This window comes from Oncorhynchus gorbuscha, linkage group LG08, assembly GCF_021184085.1.
Source record: "Oncorhynchus gorbuscha isolate QuinsamMale2020 ecotype Even-year linkage group LG08, OgorEven_v1.0, whole genome shotgun sequence".
Taxonomy (NCBI): Eukaryota; Metazoa; Chordata; class Actinopteri; order Salmoniformes; family Salmonidae; genus Oncorhynchus; species Oncorhynchus gorbuscha.
Genome location: NC_060180.1, coordinates 32,460,558 through 32,481,841, shown reverse-complemented (window position 1 = coordinate 32,481,841; position 21,284 = coordinate 32,460,558). Strand labels below are relative to the sequence as shown.

Sequence of the window (21,284 nt, the reverse complement as noted above, 5' to 3'; positions counted from 1 at the left end):
TTCACTAGATGTCAACAGTCTTTAGAAAGAGTTTCAGGCTAGTTTTTGGAAAAATTAGCTAGAATTTGAAGTTTTTCTAAGTTGCTCCCATTTTGGCTGTAGTGTTTTCATGTGCATGGATGAGAGCGTGTTTTGTTGTTTATCTCCGGTAAAGACAATAACAATTCTCCGTATTAAATTTGATAATTTATTTACGTATTAGGGTACCTGAAAGTTTGATTATAAATGTTGTTTGACTTGTTTGGAGAAGTTTATTGGTAACGTTTGGGATTCATTTTGTATACATTTTGAAGGAGGGAAACCGGTGGATTATTAAATGAAGCGCACCAGCTGAATTGAGTTTTTGGTGACATAAAGAAGGACTTTATAGAACAAAATGACCATTTGTGATGTAGCTGGGACCTTTTGGAGTGCCAACAGAAGAAGGTCGTCAAAGGTAAGGCATTTATTTTAGCGCTATTTCTGACTTTCGTGGCGCACCTGCCTGGATGACAAATGTTTTTAATGCTGTTCTGTGCGGGGCGCTGTCCTCAGATAATCACATGGTGTGCTTTTGCCGTAAAGCCTGGAATAACAAGAAGTTAAGCTTAATTTTGATGTATGACACTTGTATTTTCACGTTAAACATGACTATTTCTGTCATTTGAATTTCACGCTCTGCAATTTTACCGGATGTTGGCCATGTGGGACGCAACCGTCCCACCTGCCTGTAAGAAGTTAATGACCCTAAACCCTCCCGTTAATCTGCCCATCACTAGTACACACACTTCAAGTTTTCAGCCTGTGAGTCTCTTCTCTGGCACTAGAGTCCATCAGGCAACAAAAAATGTCGTTGGTCCAGGAGTTAGCTAAACTATTAACCATAATCCCAAATCATAATGTTACTACCCTGCATGAATCTGCTGGTAGCTAACTAACGAGGTTCAATGTTACTAGCTAGCTAACATTTAGCTAAGGCTAGCAATGCAAATGCTCTGAGATACAAATAATATTACTACACAGATCATACATGTAACGTTAGCTAGCTAGATAAACCAGTATGCTTTAACTTCTTCGAGATAGGGGGCACTCTTTTAATTTTGGGATAAAAGACGTTCCCGTTTTAAACAAGATATTTTGTCACGAAAAGATGCTCGACTATGGATGTAATTGACAGCTTTGGAAAGAAAAAAACTCTGACGTTTCCAAAACTGCAAAGATATTATCTGTGAGTGCCCCAGAACTAATGCTACAGGCGAAACCAAGATGAAATTTCATACAGGAAATGGTCCAGATTTTGAATGCCCTGTGTTCCAATGTCTCCTTATATGGCTGTGAATGCGCCAGGAATGAGCCTGCACTTTCTGTCGTTTCCCCAAGGTGTCTGCAGCATTGTGACGTATTTGTAGGCATATCATTGGAAGATTGACCATAAGAGACTACATTTACCAGGTGTCCGCCCGGTGTCCTGCGTCAAAATTATTGCGTAATCTCTAGGTCCATGCGCGTTCCATTTATTCAGAGGAGAAACTAAACTGCCACGAATGATTTATCATCGATAGATATGTGAAAAACACCTTGAGGATTGATTCTAAACAACGTTTGCCATGTTTCTGTCGATATTATGGAGTTAATTTGGAAAAAAGTTTGCGTTGTAATGACTGAATTTTCGGGTTTTTTCTTATCCAAACGTGATGAACAAAATGCAGCGATTTGTCCTACACAAATAATCTTTTTGGAAAAACTGAACATTTGCTATCAATGAGTCTCCTCATTGAAAACATCTGAAGTTCTTCAAAGGTAAATCATTTTATTTGAATGCTTTTCTTGTTTTTGTGAAAATGTTGCATGCTGAATGCTAGGCTTAATGCTATGCTATCAATACTCTTACACAAATGCTTGTTTAGCTATGGTTCAAAAGCATATTTTGAAAATCTGAGATGACAGTGTTGTTAACAAAAGGCTAATCTCGAGAGCAAATATATTTATTTCATTTCATTTGCAATTTTCATGAATAGTTAACGTTGCGTTATGGTAATGAGCTTGAGGCTATAAATAGGATCCCGGATACGGGATTGCTCGTCGCAACAGGTTAACTTGAAATGAAAATGACATTCTGACAAAATTTGAAACGTGTCATATCTGAAAATGTAGCTAGCTAGACTATCTTGGATGAACGCTTCTCCCTCTCTGTCAGGGATGCCATGGTTGCCATAGTTTGAAGATGTAATCTGGAGACAGGTGTTTTATACAGCAGCTTTAAGTGTGTTCTCATTTTGACACTGTCTGCATATTTGCAATCAAATGCCAGAATATTTTCCATCTCCTTAGCTATCATACTCTAATTCCATTGTGCACTCCACTGATTTTAAACCTTGGTCCTCCGGAAAGTGGAGAACAACACCCTTGCAGTTCTACTACATGGTATCTTTAAAAAAAAGCAGCGTTAGGAAGGATAACCTACACATACTACACAGCTCATGTTATAGACGGATCTTGACTTCCGGGTTGGAGCGAGCGGTCGCATCCCCACTTCGGTCCGCAGGTAGTATAACTTTTCATTACATTTCATTATAGTACAACGATTTGATTTGTCTAATCTTAGCAATTTCTTCTTACCTAGCTACATAGCCGTCTTTGTATCAAAGATAATTGCGTAATTATCGTATTTCGTCGTCCTAATGTAGTCTACACTGCCATCTGCCCAGCAGCTAGCCAGCAAGCAAACGTCCACCGTCTACCGAATAGCAGCACTGTAGAAACTATTACACTCAACTGAACGACTTGATTAGTGTAGTGTTAGCTAGCTACATAGTTGTCTTTGCTGTCTTCGTATCCAAGATAATTGTGTAGTTTAGAGTGTGTAGTCTTAGAGTGATTATCTTAATTTACCGAGGTTAGCTAGCCAGCTATTTGTCATCCTTAACGTAGGAGACACTGCTAGCTAGCCAACAGCTAGCCAACGTCTACCGAATAGAACTCAACAACCCGGTCGCATTCCGCTTCGCTCCACAGGTAGTATCACATTTTCATTTAATTTCATTACAGTACAACAGTTTGATTTTTTTGATCGTAGCTAGCTACATAGCTAGCTACATAGCCGTCTTTGTATCAAAGATAATTGTGTAGTCTAGAGCGATTTTCTAGGTTAGCTAGCCAGCTATTGTCGTTCTTTTAACGCAACGTAACGTAATCAACACTGCTAGCTAGCCAGCTAGCCCCCGAATAGCAGCACTGTAGAAACTATTACACTCAACGGAACGACTTGATTAGTGTCGTGTCAACAACGCAGCCACTGCCAGCTAGCCTACAAAGTCAACAACGCAGCCACTGCCAGCTAGCCTACTTCAGCAGTACTGTATCATTTGAATCATTTTAGTCAATAAGATTCTTGCTACGTAAGCTTAACTTTCTGAACATTCGAGACGTGTAGTCCACTTGTCATTCTAATCTCCTTTGCATTAGCGTAGCCTCTTCTGTAGCCTGTCAACTATGTGTCTGTCTATCCCTGTTCTCTCCTCTCTGCACAGACCATACAAACGCTCCACACCGTGTGGCCGCGGCCACCCTAATCTGGTGGTCCCAGCGCGCACGACCCACGTGGAGTTCCAGGTCTCCGGTAGCCTCTGGAACTGCCGATCTGCGGCCAACAAGGCAGAGTTCATCTCAGCCTATGCCTCCCTCCAGTCCCTCGACTTCTTGGCACTGACGGAAACATGGATCACCACAGATAACACTGCTACTCCGACTGCTCTCTCTTCGTCCGCCCACGTGTTCTCTCACACCCCGAGAGCTTCTGGTCAGCGGGGTGGTGGCACCGGGATCCTCATCTCTCCCAAGTGGTCATTCTCTCTTTCTCCCCTTACCCATCTGTCTATCGCCTCCTTTGAATTCCATGCTGTCACAGTTATCAGCCCTTTCAAGCTTAACATCCTTATCATTTACCGCCCTCCAGGTTCCCTCGGAGAGTTCATCAATGAGCTAGATGCCTTGATAAGCTCCTTTCCTGAGGACGGCTCACCTCTCACAGTTCTGGGCGACTTTAACCTCCCCACGTCTACCTTTGACTCATTCCTCTCTGCCTCCTTCTTTCCACTCCTCTCCTCTTTTGACCTCACCCTCTCACCTTCCCCCCCCTACTCACAAGGCAGGCAATACGCTAGACCTCATCTTTACTAGATGCTGTTCTTCCACTAACCTCATTGCAACTCCCCTCCAAGTCTCCGACCACTACCTTGTATCCTCTTCCCTCTCGCTCTCATCCAACACTTCCCACACTGCCCCTACTCGGATGGTATCGCGCCGTCCCAACCTCCGCTCTCTCTCCCCCGCTACTCTCTCCTCTTCCATCCTATCATCTCTTCCCTCTGCTCAAACCTTCTCCAACCTATCTCCTGATTCTGCCTCCTCAACCCTCCTCTCCTCCCTTTCTGCATCCTTTGACTCTCTATGTCCCCTATCCTCCAGGCCGGCTCGGTCCTCCCCTCCCGCTCCGTGGCTCGACGACTCATTGCGAGCTCACAGAACAGGGCTCCGGGCAGCCGAGCGGAAATGGAGGACCTGGCATCCTTTCACTCCCTCCTCTCTACATTTTCCTCCTCTGTCTCTGCTGCTAAAGCCACTTTCTACCACTCTAAATTCCAAGCATCTGCCTCTAACCCTAGGAAGCTCTTTGCCACCTTCTCCTCCCTCCTGATTCCCCCTCCCCCTCCCCCCCCCCCTCCTCCCTCTCTGCAGATGACTTCGTCAACCATTTTGAAAAGAAGGTCGACGACATCCGATCCTCCTGCTCACACTGCCCTACCCTGTGCTCTGACCTCTTTCTCCCCCTCTCTCTCCAGATGAAATCTCGCGTCTTGTGACGGCCGGCCGCCCAACAACCTGCCCGCTTGACCCTATCCCCTCCTCTCTTCTCCAGACCATTTCCGGAGACCTTCTCCCTTACCTCACCTCGCTCATCAACTCATCCCTGACCGCTGGCTACGTCCCTTCCGTCTTCAAGAGAGCGAGAGTTGCACCCCTTCTGAAAAAACCTACACTCGATCCCTCCGATGTCAACAACTACAGACCAGTATCCCTTCTTTCTTTTCTCTCCAAAACTCTTGAACGTGCCGTCCTTGGCCAGCTCTCCCGCTATCTCTCTCAGAATGACCTTCTTGATCCAAATCAGTCAGGTTTCAAGACTAGTCATTCAACTGAGACTGCTCTTCTCTGTATCACGGAGGCGCTCCGCACTGCTAAAGCTAACTCTCTCTCCTCTGCTCTCATCCTTCTAGACCTATCGACTGCCTTCGATACTGTGAACCATCAGATCCTCCTCTCCACCCTCTCTGAGTTGGGCATCTCCGGCGTGGCCCACGCTTGGATTGCGTCCTACCTGACAGGTCGCTCCTACCAGGTGGCGTGGCGAGAATCTGTCTCCTCACCACGCGCTCTCACCGCTGGTGTCCCCCAGGGCTCTGTTCTAGGCCCTCTCCTATTCTCGCTATACACCAAGTCACTTGGCTCTGTCATAACCTCACATGGTCTCTCCTATCATTGCTATGCAGACGACACACAATTAATCTTCTCCTTTCCCCCTTTTGATGACCAGGTGGCGAATCGCATCTCTGCATGTCTGGCAGACATATCAGTGTGGATGACGGATCACCACCTCAAGCTGAACCTCGGCAAGACGGAGCTGCTCTTCCTCCCGGGGAAGGACTGCCCGTTCCATGATCTCGCCATCACGGTTGACAACTCCATTGTGTCCTCCTCCCAGAGCGCTAAGAACCTTGGCGTGATCCTGGACAACACCCTGTCGTTCTCAACTAACATCAAGGCGGTGGCCCATTCCTGTAGGTTCATGCTCTACAACATCCGCAGAGTACGACCCTGCCTCACACAGGAAGCGGCACAGGTCCTAATCCAGGCACTTGTCATCTCCCGTCTGGATTACTGCAACTCGCTGTTGGCTGGGCTCCCTGCCTGTGCCATTAAACCCCTACAACTCATCCAGAACACCGCAGCCTGTCTGGTGTTCAACCTTCCCAAGTTCTCTCACGTCACCCCGCTCCTCCACTCTCTCCACTGGCTTCCAGTTGAAGCTCGCATCCGCTACAAGACCATGGTGCTTGCCTACGGAGCTGTGAGGGGAACGGCACCTCAGTACCTCCAGGCTCTGATCAGGCCCTACACCCAAACAAGGGCACTGCGTTCATCCACCTCTGGCCTGCTCGCCTCCCTACCACTGAGGAAGTACAGTTCCCGCTCAGCCCAGTCAAAACTGTTCGCTGCTCTGGCCCCCCAATGGTGGAACAAACTCCCTCACGACGCCAGGACAGCGGAGTCAATCACCACCTTCCGGAGACACCTGAAACCCCACCTCTTTAAGGAATACCTAGGATAGGATAAAGTAATCCTTCTCACCCCCCTTAAAAGATTTAGATGCACTATTGTAAAGTGGCTGTTCCACTGGATGTCATAAGGTGAATGCACCAATTTGTAAGTCGCTCTGGATAAGAGCGTCTGCGAAATGACTTAAATGTAAATGTATAGACAGAAGCATGCTACATGGCAAAACAATCCAAACTCCTCTCTCGGTATGTCCAGCCCAACCATTATCTCATTATTTCCGCGGCTAAACCAACTAGGCTCATAATTTAACTTCTTGCGACTAGGTGGCGCTATTAACATTTTGTGATGGAAAAACGTTCCCGTTTTAAACAAGATATTTTGTCATGAAAAGATGCTTGACTATGCATATAATTGACAGCTTTGGAAAGAAAACACTGTGAAGCTCACACCAATCGTACAGATAAAGATAACAGTAGGAAATCGCCAAGCAGCCGGAGTGGTGGCACGATCTAAAATAGAAGATGCTACTTAACCGCATGTAAATTGTATTAATACTAAAGCCGGGATTCTCAGTTTGAGAGACCGACCTGCCGATCAGCAGTGAACATGTACTCTCAGTTCAAGACCACATGTTGGCGGCGGGGAGTGTTGGGCCAGGACTGGTTTAAACAATGTGTTGTGTGTGCACCCACCATGCCTCCTAAGCATCCATCTGTGTACTGATAACTGTATTCCTAGCACTAGCATTAGTGATCTATGGGAACAATGATAATGACAGCATTTCAATGCCAGTACAATGAATAGGTGAGCGGACAGATGAGAGGGTGAATTGTGTGAGAAGTGATGTTAATGTCACAGGGGCAGAGCAAATCATTAATCACCAAGGGCATGTTGCGTCGGTTGTTGAGGGAGATAACTAAACCTGTAATCTGAGGGTGAGTTGTGCCTCGGGCGGAGAAATTGCCCTTGGCAATGCAGGAAGGGATCTGGAGAGATCTGGAGAGAACAGAACGGCACTTCGTCTGATGAACACAATGAGATTGGCACAGGCAGGAGTGACAACAACGCCCCTGTGTGGAAGAAGCTACACTCTCGAAACCATATCGTTTCACGTCCTCCCAGAGGGAGGGGTGTAGGAACCCCACCTTAGTCACAGAAGTTCAGCCATCTGAGAGTAGCTCAGGGCTGAGTAGAGTTGATTAAAATAACGTTTGTTCACCAAATGCCGATATTGTATCAAGTTAAAGATAAAGAAAGTTAAAGAAAGTTAAAGAAATCTTCTCATACATGCGCTGGGATAATGCGACTTTAAGATGTTAACCAAGCAATATTTTATTTATTTTTTATTTCACCTTTATTTAACCAGGTAGGCAAGTTGAGAACAACAACTCTGACAGACCACTGACTCAAAGAGCCCTCATTCCCCCCTTCTTCACAGTAGAAGCATTAACAAGGTTCTAAAGACGGTTGACATCTAGTGGAAGCCTTAGGAAGTGTAATTTGACCCCATAGACACTGTATATTCGATAGGCCAAGAGTTGAAAAACTACAAACCTCAGATTTCCTACTTTCCCACTTGAGTTCTGTTATACTCACAGACATCATTCAAACAGTCTTCTATCCAATACTGATAATAATATGCATATTTTAGCAACTGCGACTGAGTAGCAGGTAGTTTACTCTGGGCATGCTTTTCATCCAAATGTGAAAATGTTGCCCCCTATCCCAAACAGGTTTTAAACATAGCTCTCATCAATGGCATCAAAACTGCCCCACATTGACACCGTGATATGAGAAATGCAATGCATAAAAACACACGACTCAATTTGATAGTGAAGTTGTTCCTACAACCTTTGAGTCAATGCATTAGCATCCAGGCCTAGAAGGCTATATTCTGATCGCAACTACAAAACATCTCTCTCTATCTATATATCTCTCTCTTTATCGTCAGATACCCCTCACTTCATATGCGTTCTTCCAGTCTTTGTCACACATTTTCCTTCCTTTGCTTTCTCTAAAGCAGAGTAATTCACACCTGAACCAGTGACTCTTTAATGTTTTATATCTCTCTGATCTTCCATATCTCTCTAAATCACAAATGAAGACTGGATGGTCTGCTGAATTCCACCACGACTTGGGACGTTGACACACAATGTGGACAGTAAATGACAACATATATAGTCACACACACTGAAAGACTCACCAACTGGTGTGTTCTCATAGATGAGAAGGTATGAGTGGAAAAAGTAGTTCTGGAAGCGTGGAGGCTGGTTGGAGGCTATGGAAGAGGAGAGAAAGAGAGGAGGAAAGTGTGATTAAGTTAGGCACTACAGGCTCTTATAATATCCCTATATAGGTGTGAGAAATGTAAATGAAAAAAACATGGTGCCTGGAGGCGTAGGCATACACTGCAGGCATACATACATGTGTATGTGTGAGTGTGTGTGTTCATCTATGATGTGAATTACTCCTACCTATGTGCAGTTTACATGAAAGCATACTGGAGTGTGCCATCACATACACTATTTCAGAGACACTACATGTTAAGCTGTGTCTGTGTCCATACTGATTTATCAGTTCATATCACCACTAACCCACACTACTACTGGAGTAATATACAGGTATTTGTATTCCTTGACTTATTCCAAATGTTCTTGTGCCTGAATTCAACATCTTTTTTTTGGTCAACCATCTGCACACAATACCCCACAATGACAAAGTGAAAACATGTTTTTAGAAATGTTTGCAAATGTATTGAAAATTAAATACGGAAATATCTAATATAAATAAGTATTCACAACCCTGAATCAATACCTTGTAGAAACACCTTTGGCAGCAATTACAGCTGTGAGTCTTTCTGGATAAGTCTCTAAGAGCTTTCCACATGTGGGTTGTGCAACATGTGCCCATTATTATTTTTTTAATTCTTCAAGCTCTATCAAATTAGTTGTTGATCATTGCTAGACAACCATTTTTCATGGTCTTCTTGGTGAGCAACTCGAGTGTAGATTTGGCCCCAGTCCTTAACAATTGCAAGCATACCCATAACATGATGCAGCCACAACTATGCTTGGATATATGGAGAGTGTTACTCAGTAATGTATTTTATTGGAGTTGCCCCAAACATAATACTTTGTATTCAGTACAAAAAGCTAATTGCTATGCCAATTTTCTTTTCAGTATTACATTGTTTGCATTGTTGCAAACAGGATGCATGTTTTGGAATAAATGGAAGAATGGTGCCAGAGAGGATGGTTGCCGTTTTATGGGCTCCTAACCAATTGTGCTATTTTGTGTGTCTTTTTTGTTTCTAACTTATTTTGTACATAATGTTTCTGCCACTGTCCAAAAATAGCTTATGGATATTAGAACAGTGATTACTCAACTCAAACTGGATTAACATTTTTTCTTTAACGAGTCAGACGTGAAGGACTTACTGCTGCTACTGGACCAGGCACAAATACTTGTCATTCACATGAAGAGGAGACGCCGATAGAGGGGGGAAGCAGATCCAGGTGCCTTGTGAGAATTTGTCGGCAAGTGGGTAACCCGCCTCTACCATCCGTCCTATTAGCCAATGTGCCATCATTGGACAATACACAGGATAGTCTCAAACAGAGCTCATCCAAACAACGGGACATTAAAAACGAATATCTTATGCTTCACAGAGTCATGGCTGAACGAGGACAAAGATAATATACAGTTGGCTAGGTTTTCTGTTCATCGGCAGAACAAAACAGCTACCTCTGGTAAGACGAGCGGTAGTGGTCTGTGTCTATTTGTCAATAACAGCTGGTGTGCGAAATCTTATATTACAGTGGTCTCGAGGATTTACTCGCCTGAGGTAGAGTAGCTAATGATAAGCTCTAGACCACACGATTTACCAAGAGAGTTTTCATCTATATTCCTTGTAGCTGTCTATTTACCAACACAAACTGATACTGGCACTAAGATCGCACTCAACAAGATGGATGTATAAGGCCATAAGCAAATAAGAAAATGCTCATCTAAAGGTGGTGCTCATTGTGGCCGTGGACTTGGAAAATATACATCCGTTTACCTAATTTATACCAGCATGTCACATGAGCAACCAGAGGAAAAAAACTCTCGATCACCTTTACTCCACACACAAAGACGCGTACAAAGCTCTCCCTCGTTCTCCATTTGGCAAATCTGACTATAGTTATATCGTCCGGATTCCTGCTTATAAGCTAAAACTAAAGCAGGAAGTACCAGTGACTCGCATAATACGGAAGTGGTCAGATGAAGCAGATGCTAAACTACAGGATTGTTTTGCAAGCATAGACTGGAATATGTTCCAGGATTTTCATTTTTTTTATTTTACCTTTACGTAACCAGGTAGGCTAGTTAAGAACAAGTTCTCATTTCCAACTGCGATCTGGCCAAGATAAAGCAAAGCAGTGCAACAAAAACAACAACACAAAGTTACATATAGACAAATGTACAATCAATTACACAATAGAAACATTTTTGAAAAATATATGTAGTGTGTGCAAATGTAGAAGGGTAGGGAGGTAGACAATAAATAGGCCATAGAAGCAAAATAATTACAATTTAGCATTAACACTGGAGTGATAGATGTGCAGATGATGATGTGCAAGTAGAGATACTCTCTTGCTATTTTGCACCCCAGTAAGTAATAATATGGGGATGAGGTAGGTAGGTGTGATGTTTACAGATTGTCTGTGTACAGGTACAGTGATCGGTAAGCTGCTCTGACAGCTGATGCTTAATGTTAGAGAGGGGGATATAAGACTCCAGCTTCAGTGATTTTTGCAATTCGTTCCAGTCATTGGCAGCAGAGAACTGTAAGGAAAGGCGGCTAAAGGTAGTGTTGGCTTTGGGGATGACCAGTGAAATATACCTGCCGGAGCACGTGCTGCGGGTGGGTATTGCTATGGTGACCAGTGAGCTGAGAGAAGGTGGGGCTTTTACCGAGCAAAGACATATAGGTGACCTGGAGTCAGTGGGTTTGGTGACGAATATGTAGTGAGGGCTATCCAACGAGAGCATACAGGTCGCGGTGGTCGGTAGTATATGGGGCTTTGGTGACAAAATGGATGGCACTGTGATAGACTGCATCCAATTCGCTGAGTAGAGTGTTGTGGGCTATTTTGTAAATGACATCGCCGAAGTCAAGGATCAGTAGGATAGCCAGTTACGAGGGTATGTTTGGCAGCATGAGTGAAGGAGGCTTTGTTGCAAAATAGGAAGCTGATTCTAGATTGAATTTTGGTTTCGAGATGCTTATTGTGAGTCTGGAAGGAGAGTTTACAGTCTAACCAGACACCTAGGTATTTGTAGTTGTCCACATATTCTACGTCAGAACCGTCCAGAGTAGTGATGCCAGTTGGGCGGGAGGGTGTGGGCAGCAATCGTTTGAAGAGCATGCACATAGTTCCACTAGCATTTAAAAGCAGTTGGGGGCCACGGAAGGAGTGTTGTATGGCGTTTAAGCTCGTTTGGAGGTTTGTTAACACAGTGTCCAAAGAAGGGCCAGATGTATACAGCATGGTGTCGTCTGCGTAGAGGTGGATCAGAGAATCACCAGCAGCAAGAGCGACATCATTGATGTATACAGAGAAATGAGTCAGCCTGAGAATTGAACCCAGTGGCACCCCCATAGAGACTGCCAGAGGTCCAGACAACAGTCCCTCCGATTTGACACACTGAACTCTATCTGAGAAGTAGTTGATGAACCAGGCGAGGCAGTCATTTGAGAAGCCAAGGCTATTGAGTCTGCCAATAAGAATGCAGTGATTGACACAGTCGAAAGCCTTGGCCAGGTCGATGAAGACGGCTGCACAGTACTGTCTTTTATCATTTGCGGTTATGATATCGTTTAGGACCTTGAGCATGGCTTAGGTGCACCCATGACCAGCTCGGAAACCAGATTACATCAGATTAATCCGATGGCATTGAGGAATATACCTCATCAGTCCCCGGCTTCATCAATAAGTGCATCGATGATGTTGTCCCCACAGTGATCATACATACCCCAACCAGAAATCATGGATTACAGGCAACATCCTTACTGAGCTAAAGGGTAGAGCTGCTGCTTTCAAAAAGAGGGACTCTAACCTGGACACTTAAGAGAAATACCACTATGCCCTCCGACAAACCATCAAACAGGCAAAACATCAATACAAAAAAAGTATCAACCTCCCCTTCCTTCCTTCTATCCCTCCCTCAAGCTCTGCTCTCTCACAGAAATGGAAACATTGCCTTATATTGAGATGTTTTTTTTTAAACATTCCTCTACCTTATCGAAAGGTTTGTCCTGTCTCTGAACTAGTTTTATTTGTGGCTTGATGATGTGGCAGGTGGCAGCATAGTAGGCTCAGCTTGTCCCATGAATTAATTATAAAAAATGAGGATTATCTGATATCTGCGAAACAACGATTCTGGATAATATAAAGAACCAGGAATTATTTATTGATACGCATTTTGATGTGCTCGAAAAAGAATCAGATACATCAAACCAAATGAGATAAGACCTTTCCTCAAGCTCTGGGAGCAAAATTGAAGGGAAAAAATTCAAAATATAACATTTGAGGGGGATTACAGTAATTGAATGGATTACAGTAATAAAATGATGGAAGAAAATAAGATATTGAAATACACCGTGGACTCCCTAAAACACACCAGAGAGACACTACGGTATGATAATAAAACAATGAAAGCCAAAATACTTGATCCAAAGTGCAGAAGTATGAAAAATAATATGGTTATAATGGGAATAAAGGAGGATGAAAACGGAGGAAAAAGTCAAGGTGTTCATGAAACGTAATCTCAAAATGACGAACGAACAGGTGGATACAATTGATTTTGGTGCAGAGGGAAGGTCCCGTCCGATCGTAGCTATGCTAACTCACTACAAAATGAAAATGTCCTTGTTACAATGGGGTAGAGAACTGAAGAATGACCTGTTTTTTAATGAAAACCCCGTTCTCTATTCCCCATGAAATAGTGCAGAGACGACGTGCCCTGTACCCTACTTTCAAAAGACTCAATTGTACATAAACAACCAAATGTTTAAGGACTCGAAGATTCCACTGTGGCTGTGAGTGATAGCTACCTCCAGCTGAAGTAATCCCCGATACACATTTGCACCGCATTACACAGAACAATTATGGATTCATTGTTGTTTTTTTGCATGATTGACTTTTAAAAAATGTTTTATGCAGTATGGAACAGTGGACTATTTGGACTTAAAATAAGGTTGGACTTATGGTAATGCAAAATGGCTGTGTATGATGAACTTATGCATTTTTTATTTGGGCAATATGGAACTTTGGACAAAATGAACTTAAAATCAGGTTTTGATTTAGCGGAAAGGCGAAGATGGGTAGTAAGACTGACCTTTTATCTTTTTGATGTGTTTATTTATTTAATTTGAAGATTGCACAGTAGTACATTAGACATACCATTGTTATTTTTGTATATGATATGGCCTAATTGTAGAGGTCGGGTATATTATAACTTAAAAGCTGTTATATAGTGTGGCCTCCAGATGGGAATTAGAATGTTCAGCTTTTAAGATAAAATGTAATAAACATGAATCGATCTAATGTAGGGCTAGGATAAAGGATTATAGAATTAAAAACCTGCCTATGTTCTCTATTGGAGTAGCCCTATAGGTTTCTAAAATAATTGGTGTCATCATCATTTTACATTTAAAAAATACATCTCAATATTAAAAATGTAAAGGACATATTATTGTTCCGATACACACCGGCAAATGGATTGTTGGCAATATACCACAAAACCCTGAGGTGCGTTATTGCTATTGTAAGCTGATTGCCGGCGTAATTAGAGCAGTAAAAATGGGTGCTTTGTCGTGCCCGTGGTGTACGGTCTGATGTACCACGCCTCTCAGCCGGTCAGCATTCAGCATTCAGGGCTCGAGTTTATCATTCTATATAAGCTATTTACAAAACCTTTTATATTCTTGATCCAAATGATATAGGCCTAGGTGTAAAACAGCCGAGATGATAGAGCAACGAACCTGGAATAAAAACTAACTGTGTGTGGGTGGGTGAGGAGAGAGTTGGTTTTACAGGTTTACTGCATGTATTCTTGGCTATTATGCCATGGCTGTGTGAGGGTTGATTGTTAGTTAAACTTAGGTATTCCTTCATGGGTAGTGTGATGCTAATGACTTATTTTTACAGGCAGTCGTTAGTGGATGTTAGAATCTATGTTCCTTTTTCCTTCTTCCTTTTTTGTCGGATAAAAACTGGATATAATGAGGACTACATGAAATATGTCTTGCGTGTAATGGATATAAAGAACTGTTCTTGTGATATATATTTTTTTTTTTTATGAAAAAAAAATATATATATATATTTGTAGTTCTCTTCATTTTTTCATATATTTTATAAACAATTGGATCCAATGAACTGAGCAGGCTGGGCTGACATGCTAAGACTTTCTAAATATGAGCATGATTTTATAATATTGTACTGTTACTATTTCTATTACCACCTTTCCAGAAATAAGTATCTCACTGTTGCAGCTTGTTATAGATCCCCCTCAGCTGTGCTCTGGACACCATAGGTGAATTCATTTCCCCCCATCTATCTTCAGAGTTTGTACTGTCATGTGACCTAAACTGGGATATGAATAACACCAAGGCAATCCTACAATCGAAGCTAGATGCCTCAATCTCACACAAATTATCAAGGATCCTACCAGATACAACCCTAAATCCGTAAAACACAGAACCCTCATAGATATCATCTTGACTAACCTGCCCTCTAAATAAACCTTTGCTGTCTTCAATCAGGATTTCAGCGATCACTGCCTCATTGCCTGCATCCGTAAAAGGTCAGCAGAAAAACGACCACCCCTCATCACTGTCAAACGCTCCATAAAACACTAAAGCGAGAAGGCCTTTCTATTCAACCTGGCCCGGGTATCCTGGAAGGATATTGACCTCATTATGTTAGTAGAGGATGCCTGGTTATTCTATAAAAGTGCTTTCCTCACCATCTTAAATAAGCATGCCCCGTTAACAAATGTATAACTAAGAACAGATATAGCCCTTGGTTAACTCCAGACTTGACTAGCACAAAAACATCCTGTGGCATACTGCATTAGGATCGAATAGCCCCCGTGATATGTACATTTTCAGGAATGTTAGAAAAGCGAAGAATAGCTTTTTCGAACAGAAATTTGCATCCTGTAGCACAAACTCAAAAAAGTTCTGGGACACTGTAAAACACCTTCTCCCAGCTGCCCACTGCACTGAGGCTAGGAAACAAGCTTTTTTCTACAGCTGGGTCAAACAGCTCTGCACCCCCCGCAGCAACTTGCCCAAGCCTCCCAATTTCTCCTTCATCCAAATCCAGATAGCTGATGTTCTGAAAGATCTGCAAAATCTGGACCGCTACAAATCAGCTGGGCTAGACAATCTGGACCCTCTTTCTAAAATTATCTGCCGCAATTGTTGCAACCCCTATTACTAGCCTGTTCAACCTGTCTTTCGTATCATCTGAGATACCTAAAGATTTGAAATCTGCTGCGTTCTTCCCCCTCTTCAAAGGAGACACTCTAGACCCAAACTGTTACAGACCTTTATCTATCCTACCCTGCCTTTCGAAAGCCAAGTTAACAAAAAGATCACCGACCATTTCGAATCCCACCAAACCTTCTCCACTCTGCAATCTGGTTTCCGAGCTGGTCATGGGTGGACCTCAGCCACACTCAAGGTCCTAAACAATATCGTAACCACCATTGCTAAAAGACAATACTGTGCAGCCGTATTCATCGACCTGGCTTTCAACTGTCAATCACCACATTCTTCTCAGCAGACTCAACAGCCTTGGTTTCTCAAATGACTGCCTCGCCTGGTTCACCAACTACCTCTCAGACAGAGTTCAGTGTGTCAAATCAGAGGGACTGTTGTCTGGACCTCTGGCAGTCTCTATGGGGGAGCCACAGGGTTCAATTCTCAGGCCAACTCTTTTCTATACATCAATGATGTCGCTCTTGCTGCTGGCGATTCTCTGATCCACCTGTCACGTTCTGACCATAGTTCTTTTGTGTTTTTTTTGTTTTAGTGTTGGTCAGGACGTGAGCTGAGTGGGCATTCCATGTCGTATGTCTAGTTTTCCCGTTTCTATGTTTGGCCTGATATGGTTCTCAATCAGAGGCAGGTGTTACGTCATTGTCTCTGATTGGGAACCATATTTAGGTAGCCTGTTTTGTGTTGGGTTTTTGTGGGTGGTTGTCTTCTGTCTTTGTGTGTCTGCACCAGACAGAACTGTTTCGGTTTTTCCAAATTTGTTGTTTTGCATTTTGTAGTGTTCACGTTTATCGTCTATTTTAAACATGATGGACACTAACCACGCTGCACTTTCTCTCCTTCATCCACAGAAGAAAGCCATTACACCACCTCTACGCAGACGACACCATTCTGTATACTTCTGGCCCTTCTTTGGACACTGTGTTAACTAACCTCCAAACACGCTTCAATGCCATACAACACGCCTTCCGTGACCTCCAACTGCTCTTACATGCAAGTAAAACTAAATGCATGCTCTTCAACCGATCGCTGCCCGCATCCGACCGCCCCTCAAGCATCACTACTCAGGACAGTTCTGACCTAGAATATGTGGGCAACTACAAATACCTAGGTGTCTGGTTAGACTGTAAACTCTCCTTCCAGACTCACATTAAGCATCTCCAATCTGAAATTAAATCTAGAATCAGCTTCCTATTTTGCAACAAAGCGTCCTTTACTCATGCTGCCAAACATACCCTCGTAAAATGAACTATACTACCGATCCTGGACTTTGGCCATGTAATTTACAAAATAGCCCAAAACTCTACTCAGCGAATTAGATGTAGTCTATCACAGTGCCATCCGTATTGTCACAAAAGCCCCATATACTACCCACCTGTATGCTCTCGTTGGCTGGCCCTCGCTTCATATTGGTTTTTGTGACAATACGGATGGTTCCGACCTTGAATATGTGGACACCTATAAGTACCTAGGTGTCTGGCTAGACTGCAAACTCTCCTTCCAGACCCATATCAAACATCTCCAATCGAAAATCAAATCAAGAGTCTGCTTTCTATTCCGCAACAAAGCCTCCTTCACTCACGCTGCCAAGCTTACCCTAGTAAAACTGACTATCCTACCGATCCTCGACTTCGGCGATGTTATCTACAAAATCGCTTCCAACACTCTACTCAGCAAACTGGATGTAGTCTATCACAGTGCCATCCGTTTTGTCACTAAAGCACCTTATACCACCCACCACTGCGACTTATATGCTCTAGTCGGCTGGCCCTCTGACCCACTGGCTCCAGGTCATCTACAAGGCCATGCTAGGTAAAGCTCCGCCTTATCTCAGTTCACTGGTCACGATGGCAACACCCATCCGTAGCACGCGCTCCAGCAGGTGTATCTCACTGATCATCCCTAAAGCCAACACCTCATTCGGCCGCCTTTCGTTCCAGTACTATGCTGCCTGTGACTGGAACAAATAGCAAAAATCGATGAAGTTGGAGACTTATCTCCTTCACCAACTTCAAACATCAGCTATCTGAGCAGCTAACCGATCGCTGCAGCTGTACATAATCTATTGGTAAATAGCCCACCCATTTTCACCTACCTCATCCCCACAGTTTTTATTTATTTACTTTTCTTCTCTTTTGCACACCCAATATCCCTACCTGTACATGATCATTTATCACTCCAGTGTTAATCTGCAATATTGTAATTATTCACCTACCTCCTCATGCCTTTTGCACACATTGTATATAGACTCCCCTTTTCTTCTGTGTTATTGACTTGTTAATTGTTTACTCCATGTGTAACTCTGTTGTCTGTTCACACTGCTATGCGTTTGTCTTGGCCAGGTCGCAGTTGCAAATGAGAACTTGTTCTCAACTAGCCTACCTGGTTAAATAAAGGTGAAATAAATACAAATATTTGTCGCCAAACCCACTGGCTCCAGGTCATTTATAAGTCTTTGCTAGGTAAAGCCCCACCTTATCTCAGCTCACTGGCCATCTGCAGCACGCACAAAAGCAGGTATATTTCACTGGTCTTCCCCAAAGACAACTCCTCCTCCTCCCTCGAGTTCTCTGCTGCCAATAACAGGAATGAATTGCAGAAATCACTGAAGCTGGAGTCTCATATCTCCCTCACTAACTTTAAACATCAGCTGTCAGAGTAGCTTACCGATCATTTTACCTGTACACAGCCCATCTGTAAATAGCCCACCCAACTACCTCATCCCCATATTATTGTTTTGCTCCTTTGCACCCCAGTATCTCTACTTGCACATTAATCTTCTGCTCACCTTGACTGTACATTTCTTTATATGTAACTCTGTTGTTTTTGTTGCACTGCTTTGCTTTATCTTGGCCAGGTCACAGTTGTAAATTAGAACTTGTTCTCAACTGGCCTACCTGGTTAAATAAAGGTGAAATAAAAAAATCACAAACAATTGATTAATGGACTGTTGATTGTACATATTTTTTTTCTCTTGCTTTGTTTGCTCTTTTCCATATTATGTCTGTCTAGCCAGGAAGGGGCTGCAAATATCCCATATTAACTTGTTTGGGGTAGGGGGCAGCATTTTCACTTTGGATAAATAGCGTGCCCAAACTGAACTGCCTCCTACTCGGGCCCCAGATCCTAATATATGCATATTATTAGATAGGAAACACTCTGAAGTTTCTAAAACTGTTTGTCTTATGTCTGTGAGTATAACAGAACTTATTTAGCAGGCAAAACTTGAGGTCACTTTCTTTTCAATACGTTTTCATGGGGAATCCAGAATTCTAATCGACTTTCCTGCAGTTCCTACCGCTTCCACTGGATGTCACCAGTTTGTAGAAATTGGTTGAGGTTTTTTATTTGTGTAATGAAGAAGTACCATAGCTCAGAATGACTCACCTCATGTGTACCTTTTGATAGAGGCGAGTAACCAGAAAAGTAGCATCAGCTTGTTTTGCTCCTGTATTGAACACCGATCATCCCGTCTTTAATTTGAGCAATTATATATGTTTAGAAATACCTAAAGTTGTATTACAAAAGTAGTGTGAAATGTTTTGGCAAAGTTTACAGGTAACTTTTGAGATATTTTGTAGCAACGTAAGTTGGAAGCAGTGTTTTCCTGGATCAAACATGCCAAATAAATTTACATTTTGAATATATATCGACGGAAATAATCGAACAAAAGGACCATTTGTGATGTTTGTGGGAAATATAGGAGTGCCAATGAAGAAAGCAAAGGTAAGGCATGATTTATATTTTATTTCTCCGTTTTGTGTCACGTCTGCAGAATTGAAAAATGCTACTCTCATTGTTTACTGTTGTGCTATCATCAGATAATAGCATCTTATGCTTTCGCCGAAAAGCCTTTTTGAAATCTGACATGTTGGCTGGATTCACAACGAGTGTAGCTTTAACTTGCTATCTTGCATGTGTAATTTAATGAAAGTTAGATTTTTATAGAAATGCATTTGAATTTGGCGCCCTGCGTTTTCCCTGGCTATTGGTCATTTGGGACACAAGCCACCTACCCCAGAGAGTTTAATATATGTTGCCTTAGAAATAAGGTTAATGAAATTAACTTGCTAACATCAGATAACATTCATATATTAGCCATTTCTGAGAATCACATTATAATTATTATTTTGATGATACAGCATTAGAAATACAAGTATATAACATCTATAGAAGAGACAGAAATGCCTATGGGGTGGTGTTGCTGTAAATATTCAAAGCCATATCCCTGTAATGTTTATAGAAGATCTTATGCCAAGAGATATTGAAGTGTTGTGGTTGCAGGTTCACTTTTGGGGTGTTGCAATAGGCCACCAAGTGTGAACAGTCAGTATCTAAATAATATGTGTGAAACGCTTGATAGTGTATGTGATGTAAACAGAGAGGTCTACTCTCTTGGGTACGTGAAAATTGACTGGTTTTCATCAAGTTGTTCGATAAAGAGGAAGCTTCTCACTGTATGCAGTGCCATAATCTGGTTAAGGTTATTAATCAATCTACCAGGGTGTTTACAAACACTACAGGAACAAGATCATCCACATGTATCAATCACATTTTTACTAATACTGTAGAATCTTGTTCTAAAGCTGTATCCATACCCATTGGATGCAAAATGTGTTTGTAAAATGTATGTACAGTTGATGTCGGAAGTTTACATACACTTTAGCCAAATACATTTAATCTGAGTTTCACAATTTCTGGCATTTAATCCTAGTAAAAATTCCCTGTTTTAGGTCAGTTAGGATCACCACTTTATTTTACGAATTGTGAAATGTCAGAATAATAGGAGAGAGTGATTTATTTCAAATTTGATTTCTTTCATCACATTCCCAGTGGGTCAGAAGTTTACATACACTCAATTAGTATTTGGTAGCATTGGCGTTAAATAGTTTAACTAGGGTCAAACGTTTCGGGTAGCCTTCCACAAGCTTCCCACAATACGTTGGGTGAATTTTGGCCCATTCCTCCAGACAGAGATGGTTTAACCGAGTCAGGATTGTCGGCCTCCTTGCTCGCACACACTTTTTTTAGTTCTGCCCACACATTTTCTATAGGATTGAGGTCAGGGCTTTGTGATGGCCACTCCAATACCTTGCCTTTATTATCCTTAAGCCATTTTGCCACAACTTTGGAAGTATGCTTGGGGTCATTGTACATTCGGAAGACCAATTTGCGACCAAGCTTTAACTTCCTTACTGATGTCTTGAGATGCTGCTTCAATATATCCACATCATTTTCTTTCCTCATGATGCCATCTATTTTGTGAAGTGCAAGCCTACCCCTTTTCCCTCCAAGCATAACGATGGTCATTGTGGCCAAACAGTTCTATTCTTGTTTCATCAGACCAGAGGACATTTCTCCAAAAAGTACAATCTTTGTCCCAATGTGCAGTTGTAAACTGTAGTCTGTCTTTATGGCG

At 42.5% G+C, this 21,284-nt stretch overlaps 1 protein-coding gene across 1 annotated transcript in view; it reads right to left on the bottom strand.

Moving 5' to 3' along the window:
* LOC124041504 (cadherin-23-like) overlaps positions 1–21,284 on the bottom strand; it is a 640,482-nt gene that overhangs the window by 563,844 nt on the left and 55,354 nt on the right. The window contains 1 exon segment of the mRNA XM_046359178.1: positions 8,519–8,593. Within this exon segment, the coding sequence (XP_046215134.1) occupies positions 8,519–8,593 (75 nt within the window).